The 26,358-nt window shown below is 45.2% G+C and overlaps 1 protein-coding gene across 1 annotated transcript in view; it reads right to left on the minus strand.

Moving 5' to 3' along the window:
* The window catches only part of LOC126355725 (WD repeat-containing protein 91), a 219,661-nt gene that overhangs the window by 49,740 nt on the left and 143,563 nt on the right, over positions 1-26,358 (minus strand). Inside the window, exon 9 of the mRNA XM_050006093.1 lies at positions 2,015-2,132. Within this exon, the coding sequence (XP_049862050.1) occupies positions 2,015-2,132 (118 nt within the window). The remainder of the gene's footprint in view (positions 1-2,014; positions 2,133-26,358) is intronic.

Consider the following 26,358-nt stretch of genomic DNA (forward strand, 5'->3'; position numbering starts at 1 on the left):
GTGGGGATTTAAATCGTCCGCAGGCCCTCAGGAGCTCAGTTCGTCAGCGTAACTGACGATGGCGACATGTCTGATCGCCGAAATATTGTGCCCATTGGATACTATGAACCGGCAGTAAACCCGTGGACTGTTCGCGCAACAAATACGCCGGGACAAACTGAAGAATCACAGCAAAATAACCGATGGTCAAAGTAGAGAGGATATAAAATATAGACTTGCATTGGTAAGGAAAGTGTTTCTGAAGAAGAGAAATTTGTTAACATCGAGCATAGATTTAAGGATCAGTATCTGTAAGGTGTCTAGCCACGTATGGAAGTGAAACATGGATGATAATCAGTTTAGACAAGAAGAGAAAAGAAGCTTTTGAAATGTGGTACTACAGAAGAATGCTGAAGCTTAGATGGGTAGATCATGTAACTAATGAGGAGGTACTGAATAGAATTGGGGAGAAGAGGAATTTGTGGTACAATTTGACTAGAAGAATTGTTTTGTTAGTAGGACACATTCTGAGGCATCAAGGAATTACCAGTTTAGTAATGGAAGGAAGTGTGGAGTGTGAAAATTGTAGAAGCAGATCAAGAGATGAATACATCAAGCAGATTCAGAAGGATGTAGGTTCCAGTAGTTATTGGAGATGAAGAAGCTTGCACAGGATTGAGTAACATGGGGAGCTGTATCAAACCAGTCTTTTGACCAAAGACCACCACCACCACCAAAACAACAACAACAACAACAACAACATATGGGAATCACTATTTTGGTAAAGGGAGATGTGTCTTCTCAATGTTAATATTGCTCCTATAGACTCCATGAATTCTGATGAATATCACTTGAACTTTGCATCTTTGTTGTGACTAATATATTACATACAAACTGGAGGAGATAACGTGTCAACAATATATTATGATTCTATAAGATTAACTTCTTATTTATTTGATGGTGTACCAACTTCTCCCAGAGTTGTGTTGGGAATTCAGCATAGGAACATATTCATAACAGGTAAGGGAATGTAAGGTTAACACATCAAATATATGTGGATTGATTTCAATTATACAGTACAAAAAGGTAGGTCTATGTTATCACTACCATGCACCCCTGCTAGTTATCTGTTTACTGTGGCAAGCAGTTCATTCCAACCTATGCTGCAAGGGTTGTTTTGCGCACTTTACTTATCTCTGTGTAACTGATGTACCAGTGCCTTAAGGATAACTAGCTTGCAAAGTTCATATTATGCCAGGTCTTTTTCTGAGCAACATGTGTAGCTTTTAATAAATTCATGGGAGGGAATTGAAAATCTGGCAGAGTGACTGGATATAAGCCTTCAATCTGCTTGTGATTTTTTCAGTTTGTTAGCAAAATCTTTTGCTAAGATATGACAGTGGCATTGTTATATGGTTCACACATCAATCTTTTTACAGATGCACAAATTTCTACTAACTTTTGCCTGTCAACATTTCAGGGTTCTTTTTTGAAACAAGAGTGAACAATCTCTGATTCTGTGCATTTTCCAAATTTTGTTATTAAACCTGGTGGGTATTTTCTGTTCTTTAACCAATTTACCCAACACATACTTTTCCAGAGCATGATTTCCAGAGCATCAGTTTAAACTTTTTCCGTAATTCCTCTATGTTCACATGTCCATGATACTGGGACAAAAGGATGTACATTCATTTTCTACATAGAGCACTAACAACTACTATCCTGTTCTTTTTATTATAAATATTCTCCTAGCCTTCTTAGTGGACTGATTAATTTTAATAAAAATCTGTGTGAAATCTTATGGGACTTAACTGCTAAGGTCATCAGTCCCTAAGCTTACACACTACTTAACCTAAATTATCCTAAGGGGACACACACACACACACACACACACACACACACACACACACACACACACACAAACACACACACACACACACGGACTCGAACCTCCGCTGGGACCAGCCGCACAGTCCATGACTGCAGTGCCTTAGACCGCTCGGCTAATCCCGTGCAGCAATAAGACAAGCAGTACCTCAAGTTTCCGTGTTTTGATATCATAAAGTAGCAGCTTGCCAGATCCATTTCCTTGGTCACCAACAACTGAGCATACAAATGTTGAGTCAGTTGGACTGCATCGGATATCAACCACCCTAAAGGAATAAATAACACAAAATATTATGAAAAACAAAGTGCACAAATCACCTTTGTACAGTACACTCACTAACTCTTAACTTACTTCAGTGTCATTCTCATCGATTCCATAGTCACTTTGAGGTGGAGTCAGCTTACAATTATAGGTTGGTTGGTTTGTGGGATTAAAGGGACCAGACTACTATGGTCATCGGTCCCTTGTTCCATAAAAACTAAAACCACCGGAAGAGAATAAAAAAAAAAAAAAAAAAAAAAAAAACGAACAACAGGAAAGACAGCAGACGAAACAGGACATGAAGTACTCTGACAGAGACCTGACAAAACAAATTAAAACACACAGTGTGATGGTGGTTGGCCGACCGTAGAGAAAAAGAGGAAAAGCCAACCACCAAGGACACTTTAAAAACTCAGTTTAAAACCAGAGGCTAAAAGCCAGAATGAACACTAAAAAACTCAGATTAAAGGATAAAAACCCCCTGCCCGAATAAAACACAAAACCAAGTCCACCTTGGCAGAGTCATCTGATAAAAGAGCAGAGAGTGTGTCAGGCATTGCAAAAGTCTGCATGAGCACGGTTAAAAGGGTGCACTCCGACAGAATATGGACCACCGTCAAGGACGCCCCACAACGACAAAGAGGGGGATCCTAACAACACAGTAAATAACTGTGCGTGAGTCGGGTGTGGCCAATGCGGAGCCGACAAAGAACGACTGAGTCCCTGCGGTTGGCTCGCATGGATGACCGCCACACAGTCGTCGTGTCCTTGACGGCACGGAATTTGTTAGGGTGGTCAGACCGCGTCATTCAGCATCCCAAAACGAGAGAACTTTGCAGCGTAAGACTGCCCGCAAATCAGCCGCCAGGAGGCCAATCTCCAGAGATGGCGCACTGGTGGCCTCTTTCGCCAGGCGGTCAACAGTTTCATTGCTGGGTATACCAACATGGCCTGGGGTCCAAACAAAGACCACAGACCTGCCGCTACGGGCGAGAGTATGCAGGGACTCCTGGATAGCCATCACCAGACGAGAACGAGGGAAACACTGGTCGAGAGCTCGTAAACCGCTCAGGGAATCGCTACAGATAACGAAGGACTCACCTGAGCATAAGCGGATATACTCTAGGGCGCGAAAGATGGCGACCAGCTCAGCAGTGTAAACACTGCAGCCAGCCGGCAACGAACGTTGTTCAGAGTGGTCCCCTAGAGTTAGTGCCTAACCGACTAGACCAGCAACCATCGAACCGTCAGTGTAGACAACGCCAGAGCCCTGATACGTGGCCAGGAGGGAATAAAAGCGGCGTCGGAAGGCCTCCGGAGGGACTGAGTCCTTCGGGCCATGTGCCAAGTCGAGCCGAAGGCAAGGGCGAGGCACACCATGGGGGTGTATGCAGAGGGGCCCGGAAAGGAGGTGGTACAGGAAAACACTCAAGCCTGTAGAGAAGCTGTCTGACGCATACGGCGATCGGACAACCCGACCGGGGCCGACTTTCTGGCAGAAGGACGACTGACTGCGGGAACAGAACACGATAATTTGGATGCCCGGGCGAGCTAAAAACATGGGCAGAATAAGCGGCCAGTAATTGTTGGCGTCGTAACCGCAGTGGAGGGACACCTGCCTCCACAAGTATGCTGTCTACAGGGCTGCTCCGGAAGGCACCAGTGGCAGGGCGTATCCCGCTGTGGAGGATTGGGTCCAGCACCCGCAACGCAGATGCGGATGCTGAGCCATAAGCCAGACTCCCGTAGTCCAGATGGGACTGGATTGCCTGGTAAAGCCGTAGGAGAGCAGATCGGTCGGCGCCCCACCTGGTGTGGCTCAGGCATCGCATAGCACTTAGATGCCGCCAACACGCCTGTTTAAGCTGCCGAATATGAGGCAGCCAAGTCAACCGGGCATCAAAAACAATCCCCAAAAACCTATGTGACTCCACCACTTTAAGAAGCTCGCCGTCAAGATAAAGCCGCGGCTCCGGGTGAACAGTGCGTCGCCGGCAGAAATGCATAACGCAGGTCTTGGCTGCGGAAAACTGAAAACCATGCGCTACAGCCCAAGACTGCGCCTTGCGGATTGCGCCCTGTAGCTGACGTCCAGCAGCTGCAATGCCAATAGAGCTGTAGTGAAGGCAGAAGTCGTCAGCATACAGGGAAGCAGAGACAGTATTTCCCACGGCCACAGCGAGACCGTTAATAGCTATTAATAGCAGACACACACTGAGAACAGAACCCTTGGCACACCGTTCTCCTGGACTTGGGAGGAACTATATGAGGCCGCGACGTGCACGCGGAAGGTACGATACGACAGAAAATTGCGGATATAGATCGGCAGAGGGCCCCGAAGACCCCATCCATGAAGCGTAGAAAGGATGTGAAGACGCCATGTCGTATCATACACCTTCCGCATGTCGAAAAAGACAGCAACCAGATGCTGACGGCGGGCAAAGGCAGTACGGATGGCCGACTCCAGGCTCACCAGATTGTCGGCGGCGGAGCGGCCTTTACAGAACCCACCCTGAGACGGAGCCAGAAGGCCCCGAGACTCCAGCACCCAATTCAAGCGCCGGCTCACCATCCGTTCAAGCAACTTGCAAAGAACGATGGTGAGGCTAATGGGACGGTAGCTGTCCACCTCCAAAGGGTTCTTCCCTGGTTTCAGAATGGGGACAACAAGACTTTCCCGCCATTGCGACGGTAACTCACCCTCGACCCAAATGCGGTTGTAAAGATCGAGGAGGCGTCACTGGCAGTCCACTGAAAGGTGTTTCAGCATCTGAGAGTGGATGCTATCTGGCCCAGGAGCGGTATCAGGACAAGCGTCGAGGGCACTTCGAAATTCCCACTCACTGAATGGAACATTGTACAATTCAGGATGGTGAGTGCGAAAAGAAAGACTCCGACATTATATCCACTCCTTAATGGAACGGAAGCCCAAGGGGAAGTTGGCAGAAGCTGAAGTCATAGCAAAGTGCTCTGTCAAGCGGTTTGCAATGACGTCGGAGTCAGTACAAACTGCTCCATTCAGTGAGAGTGCAGAGACACTGACAGGGGTCCGATAGCCATAGAGGCGGTGAATCTTGGCCCAGACCTGTGATGGAGTGACATGGAGGCCAATGGTGGACACATACCGCTCCCAGCACTCCTGCTTGCGTTGGCGGATAATGCAGCGGGCTCGCGCATGCAGCCGTTTGAAGGCAATAAGGTGGTCGATTGAGGGATGCCCCTTGTGATGCTGGAGCGCCCGCTGGCGAGCTTTAATCGCTTCAGCGATCTCAGGCGACCACCAAGGCACAGTCCGCCGCCTAAGGGACCCAGAAGAACGGGGAATGGCAGATTCGGCGGCAGTAACGATGCCGGTGGTGACCAATTGAACCACTGCATCAATGGCATCGTTAGAGAGAGGCTCAATAGCGGCAGTGGAGGAGAACAAGTGCCAGTCAGCCTGATTCATAGCCCATCTGCTAGGGCGCCCAGAAGACTGTCGCTGTGGCAGCGACAGAAAGATCGGAAAATGGTCACTACCACACAGGTCGTCATGCACTCTCCATTGGACAGACGGTAAGAGGCTAGAGCTACAGATGGAAAGGTCAATGGCGGAGTATGTGCCATGTGCCACACTGAAGTGTGTGAAGGCATCATCATTTAAGATCAAGAGATCGAGCTGCCCCAATAAATGCTCAACGATGGTGCCTCGACCTGTTGCCACTGACCCACCCCACAGATGGTTACGGGCGTTAAAGTCGCCCAGTAACAAGAAAGGTGGAGGCAATTGAGCTATCAGAGCAGCCAGGACATGCTGCGCGACATCACCATCCAGTGGAAGGTAAAGACTGCAGACGGTAACAGCCTGTGGCGTCCACACCCGAACAGCGACAGCTTCTAAAGGTGTGTGGAGAGGTACAGACTCGCTGTGAAGAGAGTTCAGGACATAGATGCAGACGCCACCAGACACCCTTTCATAAGCTGCCTGGTTCTTATAATAACCCCGATAGCCATGGAGGGCGGGGGTTCGCATTGCTGGAAACCAAGTTTCCTGCAGAGCAATGCAGAGGAAAGGGTGAAGGCTGATAAGTTGGCGGAGCTCACCTAGATGGTGGAAGAAACCGCTGCAGTTCCACTGGAGGATGGTGTTGTCCATGGCTGAGAAAGGCTTGACGGGACTGGGAAGGGGTCACCTGCTGCCTCCGATTTAGCACCTGTGATAGTGCTTTCCATGGCGTCTGATGGACTGGCGAGATGGAGGTCCTCAGCAGACGCCAGAATCTCCACCGCATCCTCAGACGCAGAGCTGGAAGGTTGCGGTGGGATGGCTGCCACTGTAAGTTCCTTGGGCTGAGAGCTCTTCTTGGGTTTCTCATGCCGTTCCTTGGGTTGCACCGGCTGGGAGGGCTTCACCGATTCAGTCTCCGGGACGGAGGAGGACCGTGAAGTCCTACGACCAGTGGATTGCGGGCACTTACGCCACTGTCGGTCGTTAGCCTTCTCGCTGGGGGAAAGCTGGGGAGGGAGGGACCCAAGGGACCCCTTGCGAGCGTGAGAAGCCGAAGAAGTTGGACACTTCTCCGGCTTCCGGCTTAGAAGTGGGGTGGTGTTGCTCCTGAGGTAGGTGACGCAGGAGCAACCCGATGGGTAGAGCCCCCCACTGGCGAGGGGGCAGGAGGAGTTTTACTACTCGTCGATCCGGCCACAACTGGAGAAACAGACGGGGCTAGCACAGGTGTTGTAGCAGCAGCATAGGAAGATGTCATTCTCACAGGATGGAGGCGGTCGTATTTCCTCTTGGCCTCAGTATAGGTTAGTCGGTCCAGGGTCTTGTATTCCATGATTTTACGCTCTTTCTGGAAAATTCGGCAGTCTGGTGAGCAAGGTGAATGGTGCTCCCCGCAGTTGACACAGATGGGAGACTGGGCACATGGAGTATTGGGATGTGATGGGCGTCCGCAATCTCGACATGTGAGGCTGGAAGTGCAGCGAGAAGACATATGGCCGAACTTCCAGCACTTCAAGCACCGCATCGGGGGAGGGATATAGGGCTTAACGTCACATCGGTAGACCATCACATTGACTTTTTCCGGTAATGTATCCCGTTCGAAGGCCAAGATGAAGGCACCGGTAGCAATCTGATTTTCCTTCGGACCCCGATGAACGCGCCGGACGTAATGTACACCTCGGCGCTCTAAATTGGCGCGCAGCTCTTCATCAGACTGCAAAAGAAGATCCCTATGGTAAATAACTCCCTGGACCATATTTAAACTCTTATGGGGTGTGATCATAACGGCAACATCCCCCAACTTGTCACAAGCGAGTAACCGTTGTGACTGGGCAGAGGATGCCGTTTGTATCAGGACTGACACAGAGCGCATTTTTGACAAGCCCTCCACCTCCCCAAACTTGTCCTCTAAATGCTCGACGAAGAACTGAGGCTTTGTGGAGAGAAAAGACTGCCCATCAACCCTCGTACAAACTAAGAAGCGAGGCGAATAACTGCTACTGCCATCCTGAGACTTATGTTCCTCCCACGATGTGGCCAGGGAGGGGAACGTTTTCGGATCGTATTTCTGAGCGTTAAACTGAGCCCGAGAACGCTTAGAGACTGCTGGCAGCTGGCCACCAGTGAGAGACGATGTACCACGCTTCATTGTGTGTCATCTGCCCTGATGCCACCCCCCTACTCCGACCAAGGGCCCTCCCCACGGGCACCACCCAGCCATGGCAAGAGCCACCTGGCAGGATGGCTGTTGCCGGGAGTCCCGATACCCCAGGAGGATAGGCATCTACTCCTTGGCATACGTGGGGAGTTAACGGTGCAGGCATCAGTAAAGCGATCCCTGTGTTGTCAGGGGGCTACAACCAACAGGGTACATGGTGGCCCCACCACAACGGACTGGCTACCGTGCTGGATGTTAGGTAACATGTGGTCCATGGTCGCTGTCGGTGCAGAAAGAGTCACTGCACAGTGCAAGGTGTTATCTGCACGCAGAAAAAGAGTCATGCCCAAGAGATGGAGAGCAGACAGGACTGCAGTTCAATGGTGTATAAGCTGGCGAAAGGTCTGATCGCAAGATGGACACAATGCACCAAGTAAGGCGCCCTTCCCCAATCGGCTCGCTCTTCGGAAAATTTTGAGAGATGGAGGTCAAACCCAACAGGGGACCGTCATATAAGGCGGAAAAGTTTGAGACTCCTTTTAGTCGCATCTTACGACAGGCAGGAATACCGCGGGCCTATTCTAACCCCCGAACCCGCAGGCTTACAATTATAACATTATGTATGTATGTATGTATGTTTGGTTGGTTGATTTATTTACACATTCAGAAATTCTTCTATGGAAAAGGAGTTGACACCCAAATACAATTTCAATTTGTGATTGAAGTTGAATTTAACATCTACTAGATTCTTCACATCACTCGGTAAGTAATCAAAGATTCTCTGGCTGAATATTCCGAACTGTGTGGTACTAGGACTGAGTGATGCACAATGTATCACTTCTCTTTCTACTATTTTTATGAATGTTACTGTTGTTTTCTAATTGACTACAGACTTCATAAGTGTGTAAATGTACAGTGAGTTATTTTAGTTTCATATCAGTGATATACATGAAAAGAATACTAACAGCAGACATAATTTAAGTTCCCTTTAAAAAGTTCTTTTAGTGCTATGCCAAATTTGCCAAAACACACAGTTTCTTGGTCTGAAGAGTATACAAGTAAGGAACAGTAAATATTTCAGACAGATGCATATAGTATCAATAATATTAGTCAGAAATAACCAAATTGTCATTTTACAATGTTTGGAATGCAAAACAAATTTTTCTTTTCTATTTAGACTGGCGAGTTTCTCTAATGTAGATGGTACCATTTGTTGCTCTTTGATATTATTTTTTTTTCTGTAGGTACACAATTTGCTAAGATGCACCATTAGAGTGGAACTCTGCATGTTGCAGCTATGAGAACATTTTTCACACGTCAACTGTGCTCCAGCACTGAATTGACAGTGGTGTCATACTTCAATCTCAAAAGACAGGGTCCAATTCCACCATTATATGCAATAATGATACTGGTTAAAGATTTTTAAAAAAATGGAAAGTGCTTTAAAGCAAGAGGCAATAGATTGGTCCAGGACTTTTCAAAACACATAAATAATACAGATAAAATTCTGTAACTTGTAGCATCCAAATATACTTGTAAACTTAATACTTCTAACAACTGATCAAATGTATATACTGGGTGGTTATAATTAAACTGCTGCTACTTACAGGGGTCCAATGTGGGGTATAATTATCGTATGGTATCTAAAGTTGGTTGATATGATGTGTTAATGTTGTTGTTGTTGTGGTCTTGAGTCCGAAGACTGGTTTGATGCAGGTCTCCTGCTACATTAATCTGTGCAAGCCTCTTCACTTCCAAGCAACTACGGCAACCTACATCTCTCTGAATCTGCTTACTGTATTTATCTCTTGGTCTCCCTCTATGATTTTTACACCCCATGCTACCCTGCAGTACTAAATTGGTGATCCCTCTTGACGTTTCAAGATATGTCTACCAACTGATCCTTTCTTATAGTCAGGTTATACTACAAATTTCTTTTCCTCCCCAATTCTATTCAGTGCCTCCTCATTAGTTGTGTGATCTACCCATCTAATCTTCAGCATTCCAATGCAGCAACACATTTTAAAAACTTCTATTCTCTTCCTGTCTAAACTGTTTATGTTGTGTCACAGCCAAACACCACACTTGCTAGGTGGTAGCCTTTAAATCGGCCGCGGTCCGGTAGTATATGTCGGACCCGCGTGTCGCCACTATCAGTGATTTGCAGACCGAGCGCCGTCACACGGCAGGTCTAGAGAGACTTCCTAGCATAGCCTTCAGCTACATTATTTGATACGACCTAGGAAGGCGCCAGTATCCATACTATTGATATTGTGAATCATGTACAGTAAAGAGCGATGTTCTCCATTAATCGATTAAAGTTAAGTATTCCACCAGCTACATCCGTTTTTCTCAATTCTAATTCCCTTGTCATGTTCCAGACCTCACGCCAGCCTGCGTGAGCTAAAACGCATGCATATCGGGCTCCTTTAGCAATTCGGTGTTGGCTCTTCTGCCAGCCACAACATTGGCGACGAGGCAAAACTACGTTCTTATCGATATTGCTCTGATTTACTTGTGTAATGGCTTCGCCACAATCTCCAGATGTACTGTCCGAATTTTATCGCTTACCGAATCAGCATACGCAGCCCTTACTCGATGCCCTTGGACAGCTCGTCCAGGGTCAACGTGCGATGCAAAACGATGCGGCAGCAGCCGCTCCACCGCTAACACAGCCACAACACGCTGTTGCACCCACTTTTCGACCTTTTGATGTTGCACTGGAAAGCTGCACGGAGTGGTCACGCCAATTTGGATTCCATCTCGCCGCCTACAGAATTCTAGGTAACGAGCGGCACCCTTTTCTCCTTTCCTCTGTCGGGGTACAAACGTACTGTGTGATAGTCAAATTATTTCCCCGACGCGATGTAACAACTCTCTCCTACAAAGAAATATTGTCTGCATTAGATACATATTTCAAAGAATCAGTCAATGTAGTTGCAAAACGGTATACCTTCTTCCGTACAAAACATACGGCAGGTCAGACTAATCGGGAGTGGGTTGCAAGGCCTTACTAGGGATTGTGCTTTTGAGTGTCAATGTGGACTCCCTTATTCAGATATTATAGTATGTGATGCAATTGCACAGAACGTTTCTGATGTTCGTATAAGGGAACAGATTTTGATACTAGTAATTCCCTCCCTTCAACAAGTGATGGACATATTGGATCGGCAGGACACACTTGACTTTGATCAGGAATCATTTGAAACTTCGTCAGAAGTGTGTCAGGTTAACCGGCCCACCGGGCGAGCAAATGCAGTGATCAGATCATGCCCACTGTGTGCTACTAAACATTCGCGTGAGAATTGCCCGTCACGCCAAGCTATTTGCTTTTATTGTAATAAGAAAGGACATGTTCAGAGTGTTTGCCGGAAAAAGCTCAGATCGGAAGCTCAAAACCGTTCCAGGCCCTTTGCTTCGCGCCGGAATCGGAATCGAACCAAGGATACTGAGGCTCGCGAAACTTCGCCCATGGAAATTCATGTAGTTCATTCCACTCCGCCCAGTGCCACTCTCTCTAACAGTGACTGTGTTCGTCCCAAAAATATTGGGCGTCGACATCACCGGAACTCCCGTCAAGTCACAAGTGATTTTGTACCACTGTCAGTTCACGTTGCACGGGACAGTCGCTCTTGTTGTCAGCAGGACAATAAACTTTTTGTAGACTTGGGCATTAACGGCAAAGTGATACCATTCCAGCTCGATATCGGAGCTGCAGTTTCACTGATCAATCAAGACACTTACAAACTGCTGGGCACCCCTCCGTTGCGTGCCACAAATGTTAAGTTAAGTAGTTATTCAGGTCAAGGTATCCCTGTGTTAGGACAGTGCAGCCTTCTTGCAACATACAAAGGACAAACAAAACTTGTGTCATTTTACGTCCTTTGTTCTTCTTCTGCAGTGAACTTGTTTGGTTTCGATTTATTTCAGTTGTTTAACTTGTCTATAGTAAATCAGGTCCTATCAGTGAATCAGACTGTGCCTTCAGACAGTATTTCTCGTCTATGTGAAGAATTTGCAGACATTTTTGCACCAGGCCTTCGTTGCGCTAGGAACTATAAAGTACATTTGGAACTGAAAGTAAACGCGCAACCGAAATTTTTCAGAGCGCGCAATCTTCCCCACGCATTGCGAGATGAGGTTGCAAAAAACTTTACACGATTTGGAATCACAAGATGTAATTGAACGTGTGCAGGCTTCTCTCTGGGCATCACCTTTAGTAATTTTGCCAAAACCTTCCAGAAAGTTGAGACTGTGTGGACTTCAAGGAAAAAGTGAATCCACAACTAGTGATTGCAACTTTTCCTTTGCCCCGCCCGGAAGATTTTTTCGACAAACTGTGCCCGGGTAAATATTTTTTGATGTTGGACCTCGCAGATGCGTACTTGCAAATACCGGTGGACAAAGAATCCCAGCACCTTTTGGTGGTTAACACGCATCTTGGGTTGTATCAATTCAACCGACTCCCATTCAGGTGTGCATCCGCCCCTGCATTGTTTCAGCAATATCTACAAACTGTTTGTGCGTTGGTCCCTACCACAGCAAATTATCTGGGTGATATTGTGATCTCCGGAAACACGGAAGAAGAACATTTGGCTAATCTCAGAACATTATTTCAGGTCTTGCGACAAAATGGTCTTCGCTTGCAGAAGGACAAATGTGTGTTTTTTGCTTGGGACTTGCCATACTTGGGACATGTACTCAATGCCCAAGGCATACATCCCAGTCCAACGCACCTCCGTGCCATACGAGACTTGCCTTCGCCGCACAATTTGAAGCAGCTACAGAGTGTGCTGGGAAGAATCAACTATTATAATAAATATTTGCCGCACGCCTCTTCCATTTCAGCTCCGCTTCATCGCTTACGCCGTAAGGGTGTTCTGTTCATCTGGATTGGCATTGCTTTCCAATACTTGCCTTACGTCATTCGATCCCCGGAAGACCCTCTTGTTGATGGTGGATGCATCGGATTTCGGGATCGGTGCTGTGCTTGCGCACAAAGATGGATCGCACGACGCCCTATTGCCTTTGTATCCAAATTGCTCTCGTCTGCTCAAAGAAATTATTCACAGATCGAGAAAGAAGCATTGGCTCTCGTATTTGGTGTTACAAAGTTTCAGGATTTCTTGCATGGTCATCACTTTACCATAATCACAGAGCACAAACCTTTGACATCGCTTTTTCATCCGACCAAGCTTGTACCTCCACCTACAGTGCAGAAATTCTTTCGCTGGTCTATTTTCCTCTGCAGTACTGCTACGGTATCTTGTATCAGTCCACTGCTAAGCACGGAAACGTCGATGCATTGTCCCGCTTGCCTGTTGATGAGAATAGGGCATTCGATTCCTCCAAACTTGCTTGCATGTTCATTGATGCGGAAACCGATGACGTGGTCGAACCGTTTCCAATTGATTTTCGTCGGGTAGCTACAGCCAAAGCTGCCAACCCTGTCCTTGCTCCCATTCTGTATTTTGTTGCTACGCAATGGCCTTGTCAAAGTCACGGATCGAGGACCCGTTGGTTCGCTGATTTTTTGCTCACAAGGAGAGACTTTTTGTATGACGTGGTGTTTTGCTGTTGCGTTCTGATGATGATCAGTCCAGGGTCGTGGTACCACGTTCGTTACAGTCCTCTGTCTTACAGCTTCTCCACCAAGGACATTGGGGTATAGTGAGAACGAAACAACTTGCTCGTCAGCACTGTACTTGGTTCGGAATCGATGCCACGGTTACGAATATGTGCTCTTCTTGCGTGGTGTGTGCCAAACAACAATCAGCACCACCGCAGAAATTCTTTGCATGTCCGAAAGCGACTTCCCCTTGGCAACGCTTACACATCGATTTTGCTGGTCCATTCTGGAATGCTCGATGGTTGGTTGCGGTAGATTCATTCAGTAATTTTCCTTTTGTTGTCCGGATGTCTTCCACGACGTCATCTGCCACCATCCAAGTGTTATTCGCTATCCTTTGCATTGAAGGTCTTCCACAGACTATTGTTTCCGACAATAGCCCACAATTCATGTCCGCAGAATTTCAGTCATTCTGCAAGGCCAATGGTATTCAACATCTGACATCCGCGCCGTTTTCGCCACAGTCAAATGGTGCTGCTGAACGATTGGTCAGGACTTTCAAGTCACAGATGTTGAAGTTGAAAGAGTTGCATTCTCGGGAGGACGCGTTATTGCTCTTTTTGTCCTCGTATCACTCTCAGCCCCGAGATGGTCGCTCGCCGGCTGAGTTGCTCCACGGTCGCCCTCATCGAACCTTGATGTCTTTGCTACATCTGCCGCATCAGGTTCCTGTGCAGCGGCAGACACCTGCTTTTGCTCCAGGCGACGTTGTCTACTATCGCCACTATTGAGATTCAAGGCGTTGGCTCGAAGGGCGCATTCTTCGCTGCCTCGGACGCGCTATGTATCTGGTTTTGGGGGCCTCTGGTGAGATGCGTCGGCATCTCAATCAGCTGCGCCTCTGTCGTCGCACAGGATCTGCCGCTCGCCGTCTGCTTTTAGCGACAGTGCCGTTCGGTCAGCTCCCTGGGGACCCATCTCTTGGCTTGCCTCAGCCCCAGGTGTTACCGATGCTGCCTTCCATTTTGCCTCATGGCGACGCGCCGGCGACGCCCACAGTGGACGCATCGCTGCAACTGCCGGGGGCCTCCCTGAGTCAAGTGCCGCCGATCGCTTCCCGTGACCAGTTGTCCTCCGAGATGGAACTCTTGACCACTCCGGACCACATATCGTCTTCTCCCGTCGGGTGACCCGGCCTGATGGAGGTCGAGCCTTCGGCCCCTCCTGTCTCTCTACGGGCGCATACACCGCATGTTGGCGTGCACCCTGGAGCAGGTTTTCAGGCGTTTCCTCGCTCCCCGCGGTCCAAATGGCAGGGTGCGGGTGGCACAGCCTCACCTGTTGTTAGGCTCCCCACCTCATCACATACAACATGGGGTCCTCCCCACGGCGGGCGGAAGCCTTATGCCACAACCGTACTCCGATTTGCGAGTGAGGAATGTGGTGTCACTGCCAGACACCACACTTGCTACCTGGTAGCTTTTAAATCGGCCGCGGCCTGGTAGTGTACGTCGGACCCGCGTGTCACCACTATCAGTGATTGCAGACCGAGCGCCGCCACACGGCAGGTCTAGAGAGACTTCCTAGCACTCGCCCCAGTTGTACAGCCGACTTTGCTAGCGATGGTTCATTGACTTCTACGCTCTCATTTGCTGAGATGACAGTGTAGCATAGCCTTCAGCTACGTTATTTGCTACGACCCAGCAAGGCGCCATGATCAGTTTCTATTGATATTGTAAATCATGTACCATCAAGAGCGACGTTCGTCATTAATGGATTAAAGTTAAGTATTCCACCAGCTACACCCGTTTTTCTCAATTCTAATTACCTTGTCATGTTCCAGACCTCACGCCAGCCAGCGTGAGGTAAAACGCGTGCATTTCAGCCTCCTATAGTAACACAGTGTTGGCTCTTCTGCCAACCACAACAGTTTATTGTATATGTTTCAGTTCCATACATGTCTACACCCCACATAAATACTTTCAGAAGAGACTTTCTGACACTTAAGTCTATACTCAATGACAACAAATTTCTCTTCTTAAGATAGGCTATTCTTGCCATTGTCAGTCTATATTTTATATCCCCTCTACTTTGAGTATCATCAGTTATTTTGCTGCCCAAATAGCTAAACTCATCTACTACTGTAAGTATCTTATTTCGTAATCTGATTTAATTCAACTACTTTCATTATCCTTGTTTTGCTTTTGTTGATGTTCATCTTATATCCTCCTTTCACGACACTGTCAATTTTGTTCAACTGCTCTTCCAAGTCCTTTGCCGTCTCTGACAGAATTACAATGCATTTGGCAAACCTTTCAGTTTTTAGTTCTTCTCTCTAAAACTCCCTGAACCTTAATTCCTACTCCAATTTTTTCTTTGGTTTCTTTTACTTCTTGATCAGTGTACATATTGAATAGCTCTGGGGATAGGCTACAATGCTGTCTCACTCCCTCCTCAACCACTGCTTGTCTTTCATGCCCCCTCGACTCTTATAACTGCAGTCTGGTTTTCTGTACAAACTGTAAACATCTGCTAGCCGAAGTAGCCAAGTGGTTCTAGTCTGAAACCACAGGACCGCTACGGTCGCAGGTTTGAATCCTGCCTTGGGCTTGGCTGTGTATGGTGTCCTTAGGTTAGTTAGGTTTAAGTGGTTCTAAGTTCTAGGGGACTGATGACCTCAGAAGTTAAGTCCCATAGTGCTCAGAGCCATTTTTTTTGTAAACATTTTTTTTGTAAACAGCCTTTCACTCCCTGTATTTAACCTCTGTCACCTTTAGAATTTGAAAGAGGTTATTCTAGTCAACATTGCCAAGAGCTTATCTAGGTCTACAAATGCTATAAACATAGGTTTGGCTTTCCTTAACCTATCTTCTAAGATAAGTCATAGCGTCAGTATTGCCTCGCATGTTCCTACATTCCCTGATCTTCCTTGAGGTCGACTTCTACCACTTTCTCCATTTGTCTGTAAAGAATTTGTGTTAATATTTTGTAACCGTGGCTTATTAAACTGATTGTTCAGCGATTTTCACACCTGGCAGCACCTGCTTTCTTTGGTACTGGAATTATAATATTCTTCTTGAAGTCCAAGGCTGTCTCGCCTGTCTCACAGATCTTGCTCACTAAATGGAAGTGTTTTGTAATGGCTGGCTCTCCAAAGGCTTCCATATTTCCAACAGAATGGTGTTTATGCCTGTGTTTCGACTTCGGTCTTTCAGTGTTCTGTGAAATTCTTCACACAGTATTGTATCTCCCATCTCCTCTTCATCTATATCCTCTTCCATTTCCATAATACTGCCCTCAAGTACATCTCCCTTGATAGACCCTCTATATACTCCTTCCACCTTTCAGCTTTCTCTTATTTGCTTAGTACTGGTTGTCAATCTGAGCAGTTGATATTCATACAGCTTTTTTTTTCCACCAAAGGTCTCTTTAATTTTCTGCTAGGTGGTGTCTATTTTACCCCTAGTGATGTATGCTTCTAAATCCTTACATTTGATCCCTAGCCATTCTTGCTTAGCCATTTTGCACTTCCTTTCAATCTCATATTTTATACATTTGTATTCCCTTTTGCCTACTTCATTTACTGTATTTTTATATTTTCTCCTTTCATCAACTAAATTCAGTGTCTCTTGTGTAATCCAAAGATTATTACTAGGCCACATCTTCTTACCTACTTGATCCTATGCTGCCTTCACTATTTCATCTCTTAAAGCCGTCAATTCTTCTTCTAATGTATTCCTTTCCCCTGTTCTTGTCAAACGTTCCCTATTACTCACACTCAAATTCTCTATGAACTCTGTTTTTTTTCAGTTTATCCAGGTCCCATTTCCTTAAATTCCTACCTTTTTGCAGTTTCTTCAGTTTTGATCTACAGTTCATAACCAATAAATTGTGATCAGAGTTCACATCTCCCCCTGGAAATGCCATACAATTTAAAACTTGGTCCCTAAATCTCTGCCTTACCATTGTATGATCAATCTGAAACCTTCTGGTGTCTCCCGGTATCTGTATTAATGTGGAATCAATTTATGATGGAAAGAAAATCAGTACCAATTTTGGACATCAGATTTGAACCTGGAAAATAATCAGTGCCAATTTTGGCCATCAGATTTGAACCCCATTTTTTTCCATAGTAAATTGATTCCACATTAATACAGATACCTGGAGACACCGGAAGGTTTCAGAATGATTATACAATGGTAAGACAGAGATTTTAGGGACCAGGTTTTAAATTGTAAAACATTTCCAGGGGGCGGATGCAGACTCTGACCACAATTTATTGGTTATGAACTGTAGATTAAAACTGAAAAAACTGCAAAAAGGAATTTGAGAGTGAGTAATAGGGAATGACTGACAAGAACAGGGGAAAGGAATACAGTAGAGGAAGAATGGGTAGCTTTGAGGGATGAAGTAGTGAAGGCAGCAGAGGAACAAGTAGGTAGAAAGACGAGGCCTATTATAAATTCTTTGATAACAGAAGAGATACTGAATTTAGTTGATGAAAGGAGAAAATATAAAAATACAGTAAATGAAGCAGGCAAAGGGGAATACAAATGTCTAAAACATGAGATTGACAGGAAGTGCAAAATGGCTAGAGATAATTGCAACTATTTGACACTTTTATTAATCCAAAATCATTACTGTTGTAACCCTTAGTGTGAGCATGTGTAATCCAACAGCACGCACTACAAGTGCCTCCACGGCTGATCTAGAGAGGACCGACTGTGCAAAAAGCTCTGTGTCTTGTGCACAACAACCTAATGTCAGCCTGGCACTTATGTTTGCTTATTGTAGGCTCACCTAAGAGACTGTATATTGATGTATTCTATATTTATGAGACTTTATACCGTTCTATACTTCATTTAGAGTTTTTGCAGATCTGTTCATGTGGAAGCAGAATAAAATTTGGTTTGCTTGACTTCTAATATTGTGTAATGTGGTGTCTTGACAATGAGTGTGGAATTCTTGAGGAGTTCTTCAATCTCTTGTTGAACACCAGCCGGTCAATAGTTGTAAAAAATGACATTTCGCAGAACCCATAGAAATTCTGGTTGTATGTAAAGGCTGTTAATGGGATCCACGTTAGTGTCCAGTCCCCAGTGAATGAAGCAGGAACTGAAATTGAGGGCGGCAAAGCAAAAGCTGCAGTACTTAATTCCATTTCCAAATAATACTTTTCATAGGAAAACCCAAGAGAATTGCCCCAGTTTTATCCTCATAACACTGGAAAGATGAGCAAAATAAGTAGTAGTGTCAGTGGCGTTGACAGACAGCAGACATTGTTAAAACTGAACAAAGCTGCAGAGCCCAATGGAACCCCTATTAGATTCTATGCTGAATTTGGGGCTAAGTTAGCCCCTCTTCTAACTGTAATCTATTGTATTTCCCTTGAACAAAATATTGTGCCCAGTTTTTAGAAAAAGGCACAGGTCACACACCTGTCTACAAGAAGGGTAGTAAAAGTAATCCACAAAACTACTGTCCAATATCCTTGACATCAATTTGCTGTAGAATCTTAGAACATATCTTGAGCCTCAAACATCATGGGGTATCTTGAACAGAATGAACTCCTCAATGCCAACAAACATGGATTTTGAAAACATTGATCATGTGAAACCCAACGCACTTTTTTCTCACGACATACTAAAAGCTTTGTACCAAGGAAACCAGATAGATGCAGTGTTTCCTGATTTCTGAAAAACATTTGATTCAGTAGTGCACCTACACTTATTGTCAAAAGTATGATCTTATAGGGTACCAAGTGAAATTTGTGACTGAACTGACGACTTTTTGGTAGGGAGGACATAGCATGTTAGTTCGGACGGAGAGTCACCATCAGATGTAGAAGTAGCTTTAGATGTGCTCTAGGTAAGTATGTTGGGACCCTTGTTGTTCGTGTTGTATATTAATGACCCCTTGCAGACAATATTCATAGTAAAATCAGACTTTTTGCAGATGATACTGTTACTTATAATGAAGCACTATCTGAGAGAAGCTGCATAAACATTTAGTCAGATCTTGATAAGTTTTCAGTGTGGTGCACAGATTGGCAACTTGCTCTAAATGTTCAGGAAAGTAAAATTTCTCCACTTGACAAAACAAAAACAAAAACCATAGTATCCTGTGACTATAATGTCAATCAGGGATATGAAATAGAATGATGAAATGTGTTCAGTCATGGATAAAGCAATGGTAGACTTCAGTTTATTGGTAAAATACTGGGGAAGTGCAATCAGTCCACAAGAGAGATTGCTTACAAATCACTTGTGCAACCCATCATAGAATATATCTCAAGTGTGTGGGACCTGTACCAGATATGACTAACAGGGGTATTGAATGTATACAGAGAAGGGCAGCAGGAATGGTCACAGGTTTGTTTAATCCATGGGAGAGTGCCACAGAGATACTGAAGGAAATGAACTGGCAGACTCTTGAGCACAGATGTAAACTAGCCTGAGAGTCTATTAACAAAATTTCAAGAATTGGCTTTAAATGATTACTCTAGGGATATAGTACAACCACCTAAATATCACTCACACAGGGATCATGAGGATAGGATTAGAATAATTACTGCAAGCACAGAGGCATTCAAACAATCATTCGTCCTACACTCCATATGTGAATGGGGCTGGAAGAAACTCTAATAACTAGTAAAATGGGATGTACCCTGTATTATGCACATCATGACGGTTTGCACAGTATAGATGTAGATACAGGCATAGGTGTGAAGCAGTTTCCATTGCTTGATCTCCTCCTTGGCCACTGTTAATTAGCTCAAGGAGGAGGACAACATTGTAGTCATGCAACCGAGGCCTCCACGCTGCATGGGGTAATGTTGTGCTAAGCAGCAACAGCAGACAGCGTCTTAACACTGGGCATGTGGTCCTCTGCTGTCATGCCCTTACAGTTTTGTTCAACATGGGCAGGCTGTGTGCCCAAATCACTGGGTGATGTGCAACCACTGTAGAAAAAAGGGACATTTTGTGTCTCTGTGCAACTTTCAATCTACTTCAACAGACACAAACAAGGATATGAACAGTATTTTCCAAGTGATGGTAGCCTCAAACAAACTCTACATTGAAGTATGTGTGATGAACAAGATGATAAAAATGCAAGTGGACACATGTGCAGCATTGACTCTTTTAAATTCCAAAACATGTACGGATTTTGGATCACTGACATTGTCCCCTACCTCTCATTGGACGGTGAGTTATAACACACAACAAATACCCATATTGAAACAGGTTCCTACTTCCATAGTGTACAAAATAACTGTTCAGCTTTTGATCTCTCTAGTAGTGGATGACACCAACACTACTTCTACATCTACATCTATATCTGCGTGATTACTTTGCCATTCACAATGAAATGCCTGGCAGAGGGTTCAAAGAACCACCTCCAAGCTGCCTCTCTACCATTCCGCTCTCGAACAGTGCGTGTGTACATTCACAGTCTATTATCGATACCTTTTCTTTGCCCTGTCTGGGTGAACTCTTAGCATGGCTTTCTGGGGACTAATATTTTTCCACAATAGACTTGTCAGAAGCCTATTTGCAACTGCAGCATCTGTCTCAATTCTGAAGTCTCTCATACTGGTGTCAAGCCTTTATGCCAGCACGCTGACGCCATTTCAGATTTGCTGTGTCCAACTAATTTCAAACACTTGCAAGCCTTTCTTGGAAAGATTACACACTACCATAAATTTCTTCATGGTGCAGCCACACCAGCTCAGCCACTTCATGCTCTCTTACATAAAGTGTTCCTTTTGACTGGTTGCTCACCTGTGAGCATGATTTTACCCTATTAAGGTCCAAATTATGCTCACCACCTTGTTTGTATACCTTCAAAACAGGCCAACATCTTGTTTTGTCTACAGACACCTATCAGTACGGCCTCGGGGCCATTCTCGCACACAGAGATGCAGACGGTTCACGATGAACTGTTTTGTTTTCATTTGGACGTTGAAGCCCAAAACACCTCAAATGTTTTTCCCATTAGCAGTTCTCAGATTCTGGCAGCTGCTGCGGCCAGTCCTATCTTACGTCAGTACAGATGGCCAGATAAACCACCGGGCTGAGCATTGGATCCTGTGCATAATTATTGTGCAGTTACCTTTGCCAGATAAAGTGGTACATCACCTGCAGCACACGGCTCTGCTTTTTTCATGCTGTAGCTGTGAGACTTATTTCTGATCCAGATCACAACACACTAATCCAAATGCTCCTTCTCGATTGCTGACTGGCCCAAATCCAGCATTTGATAAGGACGAGCTGTCGTGCTTCCATTTAGACATCAAAGCCCAAACCGTGTGGATGGTCTTCTCATTACCAGTTCTCTGATTTCAGCAGCTAACGTGGCTGATCTTATGTCAGCATAAATGGCTCGTTTAACCACTGGTCCAAGCATTAGATCTTTTGCATAATTATTAGGTTCTCTGCCAACACCTATCAGTTCTTAACGCTTTGTTACTCTCGGTAACAGAAGAGTCGATGCACGGGGTTGTGATCCCATCTGCACTGTCGTGGGATGTCGTGCACCTTCACCATCTGGATCATTGTGTGTTTCTCATAAAAAATTGCTGGCCCACAACCACGTGTTTCGGCTGTGTATTGACACGAGATCACGTGTGTATGACACATCGTCTGCAGTGGGTCATCCATCAAGTGCAGCAATGGCCCTCTCTTTCCCTCTGGACCACCTCCCAGAGTCTCTGGATGGTGATATTGTGGCTCCATTCCTTCCCTCCTTTTGGATTGTAGTAGTTTATGCTTTCTCAAAATTTCTTTATGTCATTTGTTGCCTGTCCACATCCACAGCATCTACGGTCATGGCCTTTTTATGTTTTGATTTTTCTCCTTATGAGGATTGCTGTATATGCTTGTGCTGGATAATGGCCCACAGTCTGTGTCTCAAGATTTTGAAGATTTTTGTACAAAGACTCGCATCCGGCATTTTACAGGCCCCTCCCTTTCACCCCCAGCCAAACGGAGAGGCAGAGCGGCTGATCCGTACATTCAAAACTTGCTCGAGAAAATATATCTCTCAATCTTCTCCCGAGGAAGCCCTCGACAGGTTCTCGCATCCGTATAGGATCACTCCAGTTGGCAACCGTAGCCTGGTGGAGCTCCTCCGCAGCTGCCAGTCCCGTACAGTGCTCCACCTTCTCTGGCCGACACCCGGCCACCGGCAGACGCCTGCCTTGCCGTACGGACCCACGGTTTTGGCCGGCACCCTAAATGGATACCGGCAGTCATCCGTCAGTGCTGACGCTGCCACCTCTATGCCGTGCACACCTCTGACGGCTGGTGACACCATGACCAGCGCTTGCCGTGTGAGTCTGTAGATCCCTCCGTCTCCACCAGCTGCACTGCCTCCTGTGGTGCAGCGCACGCCTCTAGCGACTCTGGCGCCACCAGTGCTCTGGGTGCCACCGCTGCCAAGTGACAGGCAGCCTCTATCTCCACAGTCCCTGTTGCCTCTGCCTCCTTGCCACCTTCCCTGCTGCCTCTACTGCCAAGTGCCTGCCCTGATGACAAGACAGATACAGCTCCATCACCACCTGTGCTCTCTTACGGCCTTTTTCGGGGGGAGCGAGTGCCCACGTCTGTCTGTGCCCACGAGATTTCAGACCACATTCTCCTGTGACAGCGTAACACTTGCTCCAGCAGTTGTTACCTACAGATGAAGACGTGGACATATCCAAAGTGAACACTTTTCCCCATGGGGGAAGGAGTATTGTAATCCTACAATGTCAGCGTGCACAATCAAACTGTGCACGATACAAGCACCTCCGTGGTCGGTCTCGAGAGGTCACCTCACAACTCAGACAGACTGTGCGACAAGCATTTTGCCGTGTGCACGACGACCCGATATGAGTCCACTGTGCTGGGCCCTCGGTCTCACTTATTTCTACTTTCTTATTCTATGCTCACCAATGAGACTGTATATTGATGTGTTCTATAGTTATGAGGCTTTGTACTGTTCTACACTCCCATCTATACTTCATTCGGAGTTATTCTGAAAACAGAATAAAACTTGGTTGATGTTACTTCTGATATTGTGTGTATACAATGTTACAACAATTACTTTAAAGTTTTATTTGAAAAATGTGTACTTGTAATTCTAAAATACGTCAGAATATAATTCTTTTAAGCTAAACCATGTTAACAGCTTTTCAGATTTTACATTTTTATAATTACAATACGCCCATTTTTCTCATGACATCATTGAGCGAAAAACTTTTTTAAATCTTCTCAATTTATACTGTTTTCATCAATTTATGTTGCTTCTCCACAGCATAATGTAAGTTGTATTTCTACACTTTTACTGTATGTCTCTCATCTTCTACAATAAAAAACAAAAATATCTACATGTCCATAGTATTACGTAGGAACGTCTGGAAGTTTCAGACACTGTTGATAATGGCCTAATATAAAGGCTGAAACCAGTTGGGTGAACTTGATAAATTTCTGGAAAAACAACTGGAACAGTGTTTCATGAATTAAAGTGAGCTTTGCTTAGACACAGAGCTTATATACAATGAAATTATTAGATTTCTTTGTTGACTGAGAAGAATTTATGTGGGTTATGCAAATACTTACCACCATAAGCTGAAAGTCAAAATCATTTCATCATGAACCGTTCTCTGCGTTTCCTCCTTGTCTGTAGTGCATTCCTTTTGAAATTCCCACTTCGCCCTCTGCTGTTTTCTTACCCTAGCCAAAAGGCGTTGTGGCATTGCTGTGGCCGGCTGCCTGCCGTGTTTGCGGGAGGAGGACTCTGATTGTGGAGTGAGAGTGTACAGGAGGCGATGCCGTTTTGTTGATGGTTTGGCATGACTCATGTCAGGTGAGATGCATCATTAAAGCCATGATAGCAGCCAATGTTACTGTCGTGGTCACAGGTGGATCGAAAGGGATGAGGCCTGGTTGTCAATTGAAACTCATATCCTACGGATGTCATCGGACTTAAAGTAAGACATTTTGACCATTATTTGCGCCATTTGCAAGGAACCGGGAATTCCGGCGTCTGCAGTAATTCGGCAAAGATTATCTTTGTTTATTCCGTGTGTAAATGATTGAACAAGGAGCAGTTTATTTAATGCTCACCTATGCTCATGTTCTGCCTGTGCTACTTGTGAGTGTAAACTTGACTCTCACCTTTGTCTGTTGATTTTAAGCGCATTGTGTAAAACTGAATCCAAGTAGTGACTTTCAATTAGTTAGCTGGATTCCTTCTTTCCTTTTCATGATGCGTGTTAATGGCAAAGTAGAATTGTAGACCTTAACTTGCTACATCATTTGGGTGGCATCAATAACACAGCCTAACCTGTTAACTAATTAGTGCTTGTGATAAACAAAGGTGTTTAAGTGTGTATCTTTAAAATATTATCTGAAATGTGTCAATGATTTATGTTGCGCCAGTTGATTCTGGCATATGAACAGAAGTGTCGGCACGCCTGCCGTGTAAGGGAATCCTGGTAGATTTGATTGCTTTGGAAACTTTAATTGAGACAGAAACTAGTGTGCTTTAGTCCTGTCTTGGATTAAGGCTATATTCAAGCCCTGGCATTTGTACTGCAAGCTGCAATGTCATCCTGTTGTTTCATGGCATATGAATCAGAATTTATGATGGTTCCACTTGGCATGATGTCCACAAGCAAGAGTCCTTCGGAATTGAAAAACACCATAGTCATAACTTTTCCAGCAGAAGGTGTGGTTTTGAATTTTTTTTTTCTTGGGTGAATTTGCATGATGCCACTCCATTGATTGCCTCTTCGTCTCTGGTGAAAAATGATGGATCCATGTTTCATCACCTGTCACAATTCTTCCAAGAAATTCGTTTCCACCGTTCTCAAACTGTTCCAAAAGTTTGGTGCGTACTGTTTTTCTTGTTACTTTGTGAGCCACTGTCAACATCCTGGGAACCCACCTGGCACAAACTTTTTTTAACGCCAACACTTTCAGTATTCTGCAAACACTTCCTTCCCCTATCTCAGTGTAACATGACAATTCGTACACTGTGATCTGTCTGTCAGCAGTCACCAGTTTGTTAACTCACTGCACATTGTCTGGAGTGTGTGCAGTACGAGGGCTGCCGCTGCGAGGACAATCCTCAATATTGCCGTGCCCGTTTTCATCACGTAAACTGCTTGCCCACCAACTGACTGTACTGCGATCGACAGCAGCATCTCCATACACCTTTTTCAACCTCTTGTCGATGTTTCCTATTGTTTCATTTTCACAGCACAGGAATTCTATGACAGCATGTTACTTCTGACAAACGTCAAGTGTAGCAGCCATCTTGAAGACAGGCTGTGACGGCGCCACTCATGGGAACAGGTTGAACAAAGTTTGAAAATAAGTGGGAAGGATGTATCTACACACTGTAAAACTTTCTCACATGCAGAATGAAAACTGTATTTTTACAAAAATAGTGTGCGTTTCTATTGGAGTGACCCTCGTAACTATGGAGCATGATAAGTATAGAGAGAAGCATGTCACAAGTTGAAACATAAAGTCAGTTCATGAAGTATGCAAGGATACTACAATTAGTGCACTTCCCAAGAAAGGTAAGTTTAGTCTTGGGCCCAGTTATAATTTTAGCATGTCACAAAAGTTTACTCCATTTATATTTTGTTAAAGGCTAGAAAATGTCTTCCAAATTGTCATCATTAAACAATCAATAATAGATTAACAACTACTATTTAGAATGACTGAGTTTTATCATAAAATAGCTTTTTATCAATTTTATTGTGTTCATACTAGACTCATCTACATTTACATCTATGTGATTACTCTGCTATTCACAATAAACTGCCTGCCAGAGGGTTCAGTGAACCACCTTCATCATGCTGTCTCTCTACCGCTCCACTCTCGAACGGTATGCGGGAAAAATGAGCACTTAAATTTTTCTGTGCAAGCCCTGATTTCTCTCATTTTATTGTGATGATCATTTCTCCCTATGTAGGTGGGTGCCAACCGAATGTTATCGCAATCGGAGGAGAAAACTGGCGA

This window comes from Schistocerca gregaria, chromosome 3 (genome assembly GCF_023897955.1).
Source record: "Schistocerca gregaria isolate iqSchGreg1 chromosome 3, iqSchGreg1.2, whole genome shotgun sequence".
NCBI lineage: Eukaryota > Metazoa > Arthropoda > Insecta > Orthoptera > Acrididae > Schistocerca > Schistocerca gregaria.